This window comes from Atractosteus spatula, chromosome 8, assembly GCF_055471065.1.
Source record: "Atractosteus spatula isolate fAtrSpa1 chromosome 8, fAtrSpa1.hap1, whole genome shotgun sequence".
NCBI lineage: Eukaryota > Metazoa > Chordata > Actinopteri > Semionotiformes > Lepisosteidae > Atractosteus > Atractosteus spatula.
Window position 1 is genome coordinate 29,718,877 of NC_142713.1, and position 12,368 is coordinate 29,731,244.

At 35.8% G+C, this 12,368-nt stretch overlaps 1 protein-coding gene across 4 annotated transcripts in view; it reads right to left on the reverse strand.

The window, feature by feature from the left end:
- Positions 1-364: 364 nt before the first annotated feature.
- Positions 365-12,368, reverse strand: part of lmo3 (LIM domain only 3) — an 81,391-nt gene continuing 69,387 nt past the window's right edge. For all 4 annotated transcript variants that reach the window (XM_088923372.1, XM_088923371.1, XM_088923373.1 and 1 more), the window contains exon 4: positions 365-1,859. In XM_088923372.1, coding sequence (XP_088779498.1) covers positions 1,754-1,859 — 106 coding nt within the window. In that variant the 3' untranslated portion in view covers positions 365-1,753. The remainder of the gene's footprint in view (positions 1,860-12,368) is intronic.

Sequence of the window (12,368 nt, forward strand, 5' to 3'; positions counted from 1 at the left end):
TCTCACTGAATTAATTGTATTTATTGGCTTGTAAGTTGGACTGTATACAAAATTCTGTAAAATAAATTAAAGGTGAACATTTATGATATGTTCTATGTTCTTTAGTTGTCCTTTTCAATATTCTTTGAACATATCAATTCATCAGCACTTTTAAATGATAAAGTATGGTACGGGACAGCTACAGATGTGAACTATAAGTTACATTAATTAAATGGGAATTCTGTAGAAATTCAAAAAGCTCCTGTACAATATACTGTAACTGGAACCAATGTCTGCTATTACCAAGAGACCCCTGGCTGGCTGAATTTCAGCAATTTTACCCCATTTGTCCTGAGGTCTCACCTTAATCAAATAGAGGGGACAATGCTGTTAAACTCTTTTACTAGAAAGGTACAGCTCCGTTAAAATTTCCCAGTACAGAAAGCGGCAATTTTACAATAAACCTGAACAATAATTGTACTAAATACTAACAGTACAAAGAAGGCAAAAAGAAAGAAATTACACAAATAGTAACACAATAAAACTGTATTACATTTGTGCTTAAAATTATTACAATACAGTATGTACAAGAGTAGTCCGAAAATAAACATCTCATGCCGTGTGACACATAAAAACCAATCATATACAACAGCAAGCAAAGAAAAATCTTATATATTTACAGCTGCAATTTAAAGTGAAAATTTATTGGTCTCTTTATTTTGCAAAAACATTGCCTGCCTTGTGCATGTTGTGTTTTTAACACAGTAGTTTATAGAAATAGTGATGCTCTGTATTTTATACGGCAGATATTATTTTCCCATAAGCAAACAGTGTCTTAAGGCAACGGATTGGACAAACTGGTCATTCTGAATATTGTAATAAAGCAACACCCTGGAGAGGCTTCTCATTCATGGCAGCAATATAGTGTAGATGAGCAGCAGTGATTCAGTTCAAGTACAGTATCTGCTCTTAAGGAGTGAAGCTATTATTACATTAATGGGTTAAAAATACTTCAGTAGAAAAAAGAATGAAACCACCAGCCCTTCATCAGTCACTTATGGGTAGATAAACAACAGGACTCATGCAAGCAAAAGAGCAGATAAAGACACTGTGGACAACTGCATGGGAAACACTCAGGACAAAGGCAGGTGAAGGTTTGCTAAATATCGAGACCTGTGAACTTTCACTGTAACACATTTCTGTCGAGTACTGGCTTTAACTTGTCCAGCATCAGGGCAGATTGAGACTAGAATGACACAAATATGTACCAGGATATGAATAAACAGCGTTATGTGGACTGAAAATGACCTGACCTCCTGGTAAAACCCACTAGACCTGAGAATGGGAGGTGGCTAGACTGCATCTCCCTCACCTCTGTGGCTAAGCACAGGAAAAGTGCCCGTAAAAAATAAAATAAGATTGCAAAGTTGGCATCCTGTTTTTCTTTATTTCTATGAATTTGTCCCCTGAAGCACAGAAGCAGTTGCCAGAGCTCAAGGAGAGACCTACAGTGTGTGCAGATCCCAGTAAGGCCTGTGTTGGTGGCTGAGGTGGGAGAGATGAAGCCAGCAGTCATCCCAAACAAACCAAATCCCATTCTGTCCTTCATATCTGAGCCAGGTCTCCACTTTGCTTTTGTCTGTCCCTATAGCTAATCTATACAACGAATCCCTGCCTTGTTTGTTATGTACATGTGGGGAGAATGCTAAGAAGGAGTTAGTGCTTTTGGTGTCAAACTGCAGGTCTTCTTTCTGTGTCTCTTTTGAAGCCAAGCTCAGCGAACTTGGGGCGCGTAGCCTTCTTTCATTAAGCCTTCCTCGTAGTCTGTCTGGCAAAGGATCATATTGTTCTTCAAGAAAAATTTGTCACCCACGCAAAACCTGGAAATGGAAACAGCAAGAAAAATGAGTTATTGAGCATCTTATACAGTCTTCCACAGACAGTTCTTCATTAGCATGAAATGGCTGGTTTAGTGATGTGTTGTGCTCAGGTTTGTTCATTTTAGGTCTACAGCCATTACTTAAGGCATCACCATCATCCAAGACCTTTTGTTATTTTTAAAAGTGAATGTAAGTCAGTTTTGACCTTTTTTATTGCAGCCAAGCTAAGATTAAGTTTAATGAAACAGTCTGACAAGATGTCCTTGGGGCAGCTTATCTTATTTGCAGTGAGGGTCCTACAAGGTCTCCACAAATGTGGAGATATTGTTTACCTGAGGATACAGTTTCTCCACTTGTCTTTATTTCACTTTACTTTTCTAACCACCTAAGGAAAACATTTCAAGTTGCCCCAGGGACTTTCACCAAAGCAGCACATCTCAGCCAAACCATTACCTGCCTTCTGTGATTCTGAGGTTAAATGTAACATTTTTCTGTTATTTTTAGATTAAAGTCCCCATATCAGTAAGACTATAAAACAATGGGGCATATAGTTTCTGTGTTTTTAAAATAGTGCATGGACTACTGCTTTTTTTCCCAGACTAGCTTACTTCTTTTACTCTAGATGAGGTACTAAGATATTTAAATTGCTTCTGTATACACCTTATGAATACCGTTTATAATGGTGCACGGACATTATGAGGCACGTGTATGAGTACAGTATGTACTGTAGGCATAGTACAATTTTCATGTTTTTACCTTATTCACTATTTTATGTGCCATTAAATGTTTATATAATAAAGCAATTGCCTACTTAAAGAAAGCGAGTAGGGAGCTACAGTATGTCAGCATGTGATCTGGAAAGGAACAAATAGAGAATAATTATTTAACACTGAAAAGTAGAAAGAAGGAAAAAAAATATTTTGGCTGTTGAGTCTTAAGTTGCTTTCTTCTCACACACCTGGAAAAACCTCAACAGCTGAAACGTAGTGTCCTTTCTTCCTACTTTCAAGTGTGGAATAAATTTCTGCTTGTTACATAAACAGTGATTTTAAACATGTTTTACAGACAGATTTCTGTAATTCACTTTTGACAGTATTGGGTAGTATTTTCCCTTCACTTGTTTTACAAACAAAAGAATGCTTGTTGCTTAAGTAACAGCTGAATTTTAACTTCTCAGACCATCTGGACAAATATACTGCAGTGCAAATTGAAACACAAAATCCAGACATCCCAGAAAATGACAACAAAGAGCTTCAGAGCACCTTCCATACTCTAGTTTCAAGCCCCAAAGATAGTTGGTTTCACTCCTTGGCCCTTGTGTTTGTTTGCCTTCTTTAGACAAGAAAGCTCAGGGATACTTTTGTAAATTGTAGCTAGTCAATCATGTATGTTTAAAGCTGAAATACAACAATGAAACAAAAAGGTAACCGTACCACAATGATGGAATTGGATTAATTGATTAATATGTAGAGTGTCTTTCATATTTATTTGAGGCTCTTTAAGAACATGCTGTGTCCAAAGTGTTGTAGTAAGCTGTAGTAATATTAAGAGTGACAATGCAACACCTTTATTTTAAGTAACCATTAAGACATACTGTAGGTTGTGCAAAATTAAATTTAAATACATTTTACATTAATTAAAATGAAATAAATGTATACAGTATTTCATTTCACCTGTGGTCATATTTAATAAGTTCAGCATTTGAGACTGGTATATACGTTAGCTGATAAATAAAACCAACTAATTGCTTTCTTCTCTTTTTTGTTAACCAATTAGTCTTTTTTCTGTTAACACCTACAGTATATGACAAAAGAAAATGCAAAGCATTCAGTCTTCTTTAGAAAGCAACGTCTGAAACAAAGCTACACATTTTCAGATCTCTGACATGCCAGCCACATGCCCTCAAGGCACACGTTAACTACAGTACAGTAATCATTTTCATCTCTCACAAAATAACAAGTGTTTTGCACAAAAGAAAAAGAAAATCTCTCCAAGACCAAATCTAATTATGATTAAGATACCATACAGTTCAAAACACATTTGACCTTATGACACTAATTCTTAATTGTACCAGTATGTTTTGTAAGGGAAGCTTCTAGCTTGTAGAAAACATACTGAAAGTCTGAAAATTACAGTAAGAATGTATACAGTATGTAAAAATGGTATATACACATCCGAAGTAACAGAAAAGAAAAAGAAACATATGGTAAACTTCACATATTTCTTGATTTTGCTCGTGCTGTAAATTGATTTAGTAAACACAATGTGGAAAAGTTCCTAACATGTCCAATAACCTTTTTATAGTTAAAGACTAGATTCAGCTTCTATGCAGTTAATGCTATGAATGCTGAAGTAACAATCTGTGAGAGCCCTGGAGAGTTCAGCAGTAGCTAAGGCCAGTAGATGCTGCTGATCACTTTCTGGTTTCAGGCTTAAAAATATCAGTCATCCAAAAATATCCAGTAGTTTTTATGTAGACATGCAATATTGAAAAAATGCTCACTGCCTGGACCAACTGTCTTTCTTCTTTAATATTATTCACCTTCTTACTAGGGGCTATTTCTGATTGCCTTACAGTTTATCCTGTAGAGTATGTTTTTGTTTAATTTTCTTTTTGTTGTACTTTTTTTTTGTCTTTTTTTCTTCTTAGCACTGAGTACTGCATTCTAGAGCTTGGAAAGGTGTCTTATTTATCAAAAGTATTATTAAATATCCACCACAGAAGGTACAGCTATGAGGCCAATATCTTGATCCTATTACTCAGAGTTCCAAATACTACTGAGACGGGCTCCCCATTGGCTCAACCTGTACAAACATGCTCTTGTGGCTGATCCTGACGAGTGAGGTTAGTCAGCCAGGGATCTCTGTAGCTTCCTGGGCACTTACAGTGCTGCAGGTGAGCAAAATGCCTTGGGTCTGGACCTTCAGTGACATGTCAGAAGATGAGAGGCACAAGGTTTACAAGATCAATCTGCAACTGTAAGCCGAGACATGGAGAACACAACTGACAATTCCAAATATATATATAAATGGATCCATAACAAAACAAATAGTACTTAGACACTTCTCTCACATTCCGTTTTATAACATTAAGCACCTCCCCAAACAAATATCCAATGCAAGTTTAACTCTGGTGAAATGTTTTGAAAAGAAGCTGAATGTTCAAAGGAGAAATATCACCCAATTGTGCCATGTCTTCCAGGATTCAACTACATAGTGAGCTGAAAGTTTCAACCGACAGAGTCCCTAGATGAGACCTCAGTGACCTCAATTATGCAAGCACGGCTTTTCTGGATTTACCTCAATCTTTTGCTTAGGTTCATCATCAGAAAATTGGATTTATAGTTGTTTAATCTAGAGGTAAGCAGTACAACATCAGTGCAATCTGGTAAAAAAAAAAAAAAGGACTTCATCGACCAAACAATTCCATTGGTACAGTATCTACCCAGTAATTGGAGTCTGCAGATACAGAAAATGAATGTTCTCCCCTCCAGGGTGAGCTTCACCAAAGGCAGAGTAGCTTGCCAATTCTGGTACCACATAGATTTGAATCAATGATATAAAAAGTGGAAAAGTGGAAATTTTCTCACTGAGCTTGTCTTTCTCTCATGAAACAGTTCATGTTTAGCCACAAGTTGTATGAACACAGGTATAAGACAAACACAACATTTGCTGTGGAGTTATCTAAAATCAGAACAGATTCACACTCAGACACAACTTTGATTAAGTAAAACAATGTATATAATACACAGTGCTGTATTTTATTTTTTTATATTTTCTATGGTAGATTCACCAAGAAAAGGAACTACGGAAACTGCTATACATACAGTACATACTTGATTGCAGTAATTTAACCTTCAAACGCTGATGTCAGCTGCAGCTGACCTGGTAAAACTACACATAATTACACATCATGACCCAGATGACCTCTGATCGCAGACTCTGTTTATCAGATAGTAAATTTCTAATGATGTTCCACTAGAAATCTTTTTGCCATTTGTCAGATAGATTAGATTGCTTTATTGGATGCATATCCTTTAATGTTAGTCAGGCTAAAAGATTTTCAAATGAGACGCTGCTATGGCACGGATGTGCTCAGGAAAAGATTGGAATGTGAGACAAATGGAGCGACCGATTTTCTTGTTGGTTGTACGGGAGCTTGAAAAGAACTAGGAAAGAGCTATGTGAACACAAGCTTTATCATGAAACAAATATGACATGTTAATTCTGTAAATATATGTCTGTGCAGTGTAATCTGCTTGATTAGTTTCATAAATAGCTAAGTAATTAAGGCATTAATACCACTGTAGTGAAAAAATAAAAATACTGGGATGCCCTGCATACTGTGCATACTCTTTACAAATCATGTAACAGAAACCGAGCTATTACTACAGAGTACAATTAGGCACATGATTTTGTAGCCCTTAATGATGTAACTTAATGATCAACTTTGTAAAACTGTGTATTTAAAAAGGATCAAGTCTATGGTGACCATATGACTCCACAGTCACTGGGATACTGCAAAAGAATTTTAAAATGAACCTGAAATGGAGTGATGTTAGCTTTTAAATTAAGAAATTACACCTTTGCTGAAATTAATGCTGGTGTTTAATGATCATGTGCATTAAATTTATTACCCTGATCAAAGGTTTATTATCCTTGCCAATGACCAGAGTGAACAGCTGATCAATGTTAATGATTTGTTTGCGAAAAGTCATTATAAGCTAGGCTTTGTGTTTTAACATTATTAACAAAAGATAGTTACTTACTCGCTCAAAACTGTAACTGTAAACAAACAGCAACACACATGAATAAACATGAGTATTTACAATAAAAGTAAAGAACACTTTTTCTATTGTTATTTTTTTTATTTATTTAATTTATTCTAGAATTTGATATTTAAAATTCTATTTCATTGCAATTTCAAAATCCAGTGCTGTCTGAATTGCCTATTTTAGCTACCAAATCTAATTTCTCAATATTGTAAGTGTATTTCTACAAACTGTCTATAACAACAAAACATATCAATTTCCCCTCTACCTTGGCCTACATAAGACATCTTCAGGATTCTATAAGCTACAAGCCTCACATCATAAAGGCGAGTCTTCAGATGACAAAATAGACAATAACCACTGGGGACCAGGCTTGGAAAGGCATACCGCATGGGTTGTCTCAATTTATGTTGTCAACAAATTGTCATAATACTCTAGGTAATAGTAGTCTGTATGGTTATAGTCAAATTTTCTGACTTCCTTTGAATTTCAGTTGCCACAGCCTTGTCCACTGATCGCTGAATGCAGAACCTCTTACGTCAGGATTCCTGATTCCACTGCTCAGACTCTGGTTCAGCCTTTGATTGGGAATCCTTAGGCAACAAAATGGGCTTTCTAGGCAATGATATTCCTTCTTTTGAAGTTGATCAGGGACATTTAACTTCATGTGATCATCTGTCATTCTTAAGAATTTGATCCTGGCCTTCATGTTATCCATGATGACATCAACAGGGGATATTATCTTCAATACACTGACACCATGTGCTCAGCTCACGATTTCCCTGCTGTCTTATCCTTAATATTTTAATACTAACTTAGATTTTTTGTATGCTAATCAGCAGGATCAATAGAGCAGTTACTGGAGCTGGCTGTATGAAAATTCTGGAATGGAGTAGATGGATTGACATCTCCCTATCAGTTGAGTTTAATTTCTTTTGTAAAGGAAAATCAACATTCATGTCATGAAAGGTATTGTTGGGGCATATTTAAATAACCTTTTCAGGGAATGTTTCAAACCGTAATTAGTATTTAAGATTTTATCACACTACATTGGAAAAGATTTAAATGTAACTGTTTTAGAAGATAAGATAAGATCACTTTATTAGCCATATACAGTTTTTTGCATTAGGAATTCGTCTTTTTTTTGCATACTCCAGCTTGCTCTCCATGAGACACAGACGCAGACAGGGAGAGAAGCTTGGGGTCAGAGCGCAGGGTCAGCCATTGTACAGCGTCCCTGGAGCAGTTGGGGTTAAGGGCCTTGCCCAGAGGCCCAACGGAGTAGGATTCCTCTGCCAGCCGCAGGATTTGAACCGGCAACCTTCCAGCCACAGGCGCAGATCCTTATCCACAGTGCCACTGCTCCACCCCAAATACATCATTTTTTTCCACATTGGAAAAATAACTTCCTTATACATGGTCATTATTTATCATTCCAGCTTACATTTTTACTGTATGTGCTAAGAGAATGTCTCAAAAATACAGTAACTGTTGTGAAAACATTTCTTGAAAGCAACTGTGGACAAAGTAATATACAGTGTTGTACTGGCTGTTAGACCATTTGAAGTTCAGGATTCAGTAATATGTCTTTTCCCTTTCCTCTATATGTGTATTTCTGTTATAAGTTTGAGGCTCTGCTGCTCCAAACTCTGCGTGACACACATTGACACGCTGTAGGAAGTCTAGGTATGTTTTCAACCTTATCAAAGCTTCCAAATTCTGCTCCATTTTGTATTGTAGTTTACATTAAAGATGAGTGGCACTTCATGTTTTTTCCTGTACATTCTGTACGTAGCTGCCAAGCAAGAAGGTAACTACAGAGAGAGGAAAAAAAAAACTTTTATGATGACTAACCTATTGTGCCAAATCTGTTTTTACTAAGATTACTTTTTTCAGCACGTGTCCACAGAACTTTGTGAGGCAATCAAAAACTTGGCTCAGAACAATAAAATACCTTTGACAAGCTAGACAACATGTGTATACAAAGATAATATCTTGCTGCTTTGCTGACAAATGAATTTTCATTCTGTCAAACGATAGGGAGATGTCATTTGCATATTGTCTTATTGATGCGTTTTTCTTAACCGTTGTGTTCTGTCACCAGGAACCGAGTGAAGCTCACTCCTTGGTTGGCTGACATCATTATTTGTTTTGTCAGCTTTGTAAGGTGCTTTAAAGGCTTTCCAGCTTTGCCTAAGAGTTTTCAGGGCAGCACAGCCTATATATCACACTAAGGAAGCTCAAAATATATCAGCTAAAACATCAGGAAACTGAAAATAAATGAAAGCAGAAAACGATTTCAATTACGCTGCCTGGCTCACCATAAATCTTGGGAAAGTGTCACAGAAATTGTGATGGGCATCTAGTGCATGCCAAAGCACCAAGAGCAGACCATGTGAGCCCCACTAATGGTTATTTTATTAAACACTTGATAGGGTGTCCTAATGTAAAAGAAAAAAAACGTATTCAGCTTGAACAGTTTTTAATTCAGAGAAACAAAATTGTCTGCCTTGCACGACCGATGAAGATTAGCTGACTTCTTGCATTAGCCAAGTTTGTCTTACGTTAAAGGTTGAAGTGACAAGACAATAACTAAGTGCTAATTGTGCGTAACCAGCACCATTGATATCCAGGGCCAATATACTTTGTATTAAATGAAGCGCGGCACTGAAATATATGAGCTTCTGTACTAACGAAAGCAGAGTTGTACGTTGCTTAATTGCTGAAGGTAGAAGTCTAACATCTAGAATGTTTTTTGCAGTCAACACCTTCCAGTGGTGAAAAGACTTAATGCGAAAGCAACAAGGATTCATTAATAAAAAAGCTCTTTTTTACGATCTCCGGAATAAAAATTGATGTTTTGCAAATATAATACTCAAATTACAGGTGATTTCTAAATGTACTATAATTGGGATATTATCTGTAGCCTACATTGTTTACACAGTGCCACTACATATTTTGAAAATCTAAAATATTTTTGATGCTGAATATATTTCTAATATATTTTTTATCTAAGCTGTGGTATAAGACAGAAAGGCGTCTTAGCTTATTTTGACAGAGAATATTTGGCATTCTGTTTAGTGCTGCATTTTTTATATATCAAATTATTTCTTAACTACTGTAAATGTTGCTGTCTCTTATGAAATGTGTAATGGTTTCTCAATTATTATATTGAATGCTGATTTATTTCAAGTTCCATTTTTAAATACTTGTACTTATACTTACTTATCCATATAAAACAGGATAATATTGTAAAAGCCTTCAGAAAATAACATTCAACATCTACTCTATTTTCTTGACAGAATCTGATTACCTCTTTGTAAGGAGTACATTGTACTGGATCAGAGACCAGAATTTTGTTCTTTGTATGATTTTGTCATTAGGCAGAATGGTCTGAGCAAGAACAAAAACTCTCCCCACCTCCTAAAAAATATGTATTTTTGTGGGTAGAGGTTTGTCACCACTGATCAAATAATGTACTTGGGGTATTCTAACATGCAAGTGTTACAACAGTAGTTTGCAGAAAACTACAGCCCAGATACTGTATATAATGATATCAATCTCCGATTATGAGGGTAAACTCAAGGTGTGGTTAGCATGCTGGAGTAGTGTCCATATATGTACAGAGAATGGGTGAGCACATTTGAGGAACATGTTTTCTGTCATGCTGAGGAAGCATGCTCTTCAAAGGACATTTTGTTTATATGTTTCATGTGGGTCATTCATAAAAGGCTTTAATCCTTTGTCCTACTCTCCATTTTTCCAATGAATGGAAAAATGCCATGACAATGTTCAGTTACCCAATGGAGAGTGATCACTATTTCTTTCATTAATAAATACAGATCAACATCTGTAATTGTTATTTTGAACAATATTAAAGTACAGTGAGCACCATGTTCTTGTTTTGGCAGACGGAGGTCAGCAGACTCATCCTCCAAGTACATTTAGTTTTACAATATAATCAGTGAAAACCTAGTCATCGAGTTAGTAAATTAAACCAAACAGTATTTATTCCCAGCTTTAAAATGTTAAGGCATGCTTTTAGAAATTCCAGGACAAATAGAGGCTAATGACATATTAGAAAAATGGTTCCACCAGTTTCCCCTAAATTTCTCACACTGTATTGAATATTTTATTTCAGAGAGTATGAAGAGATGAAATTGCTCTCAAATGCCTCTCAGTAAAATAGAGATAGCTTCTTTTCATTTTGTCAGTGTATCTCAGATTATTCACTTATAAGGCCAAGCTCCCCACATTCTGAGGATAATGTTAAACAATGTGTGAAAAATCAAATACTTTCTTTGACTCAGGAGACTGATGCCTCTATGAGTAGTTGTAGGAAGAAAAGAGTTGAAAATAGAACTGTTAAGGTGACCCACAAGTTCTCAGAATATGATTATTCTGACACTGTAAAAAAACCCATCAGTATAAGTTGTTTTTTAAAGCTACATAAACCTCACTGGCACCCTTTATGCATCCATTTTAATACAGCCTTTTCATTTGCCTGAAACTCCTAGGAAGAGAAGCTACTTGAACAGGAAAATGACTGACTAGTGAAGAATAAAACCACATTAGCCATTTTTTACTATAAACCTTTTTGGGCATAATGTTACCTTTTACAAATTTTGGGAACGCGAACAAACCACATTTAACTAATCACTGCCGACAACAGTCGATCCCAGGCCTTTCAATACACTTGGACACTGCTCTCCCACAAATATCACAAATGAAGGACAGAGGAAAGCGACTGGAAATCACTAACTAAATGTCATGGGGGCTTTGAGCAGATAAGCATCTCGTCTTTATACATATGCCAAAAGCTTTAACAGGAAGGTCATCACAAAATAATAGATTTTCAATGTCTTTTCTATTTTTAAAAGCCACACAAATGTTATACATGTTGTCTCTCATCTAAAGTTTAAAGTTCAGTAGTAATTCAATTTATACATCCATTATCAGAACTGCTTATTGTTATTGGTACGGGTGGGAGCTACACATAGTTTATTTTGGAAACATAGGGCACACGGTGGTACTACATCCTGGATGGAATGCTATTCCCCTGGAAAGCACACACAGGGGCAATTCAGAGATACCAATTAGCCTAGCCAGCATGTTGTTTGAAGGTTGCAGGGAAATGTAAAATCAATGTAAATAAGCCATGTCACTATGTTGCTTCAACAGCTAAATTATATTATCAAAATTTCTCAAATAAATTTGCATGCTTAATGAACTAATAAAATGACTTTTGCCATACCTCTAGTTAAAGAAAAAATGGTTTATTGAATTGAAGTGAAAACTCAAAACAACACTAATTTCTCCTGACCATTCATTACATTATTAATAGTTGGAAACAAAGCAAAACATGCCAGTAAAATGTTAAGACACTTGTCTCCAAAAAATAAGACTTAAGAATTAAAACCCATAAGTTTGAACTGTTTTATGGAAGAGTATTTTGCCAGTTCAAAAGTTTAAAATAAACACACAAAAAAACAGATTATCGTCAGATTGTTGCTTTAGGATTTCACACAATAACGAATATAGTAAGTTAGGGTTTGATTTAGTAAAAATATTCAAAGCCACTTGCAAAACCAAATTATTTTCTAGGTCATGTATTATTTGTATGTGTCTGGTTCTGAAGTGAAGTACGACACACATTGAATAAGCAGAATAAAAAGGGTCTGTATTATTCTTTAAGAATTGCAGATTAAAATTGCTTGGGTACTTCAACCTTTTTCTT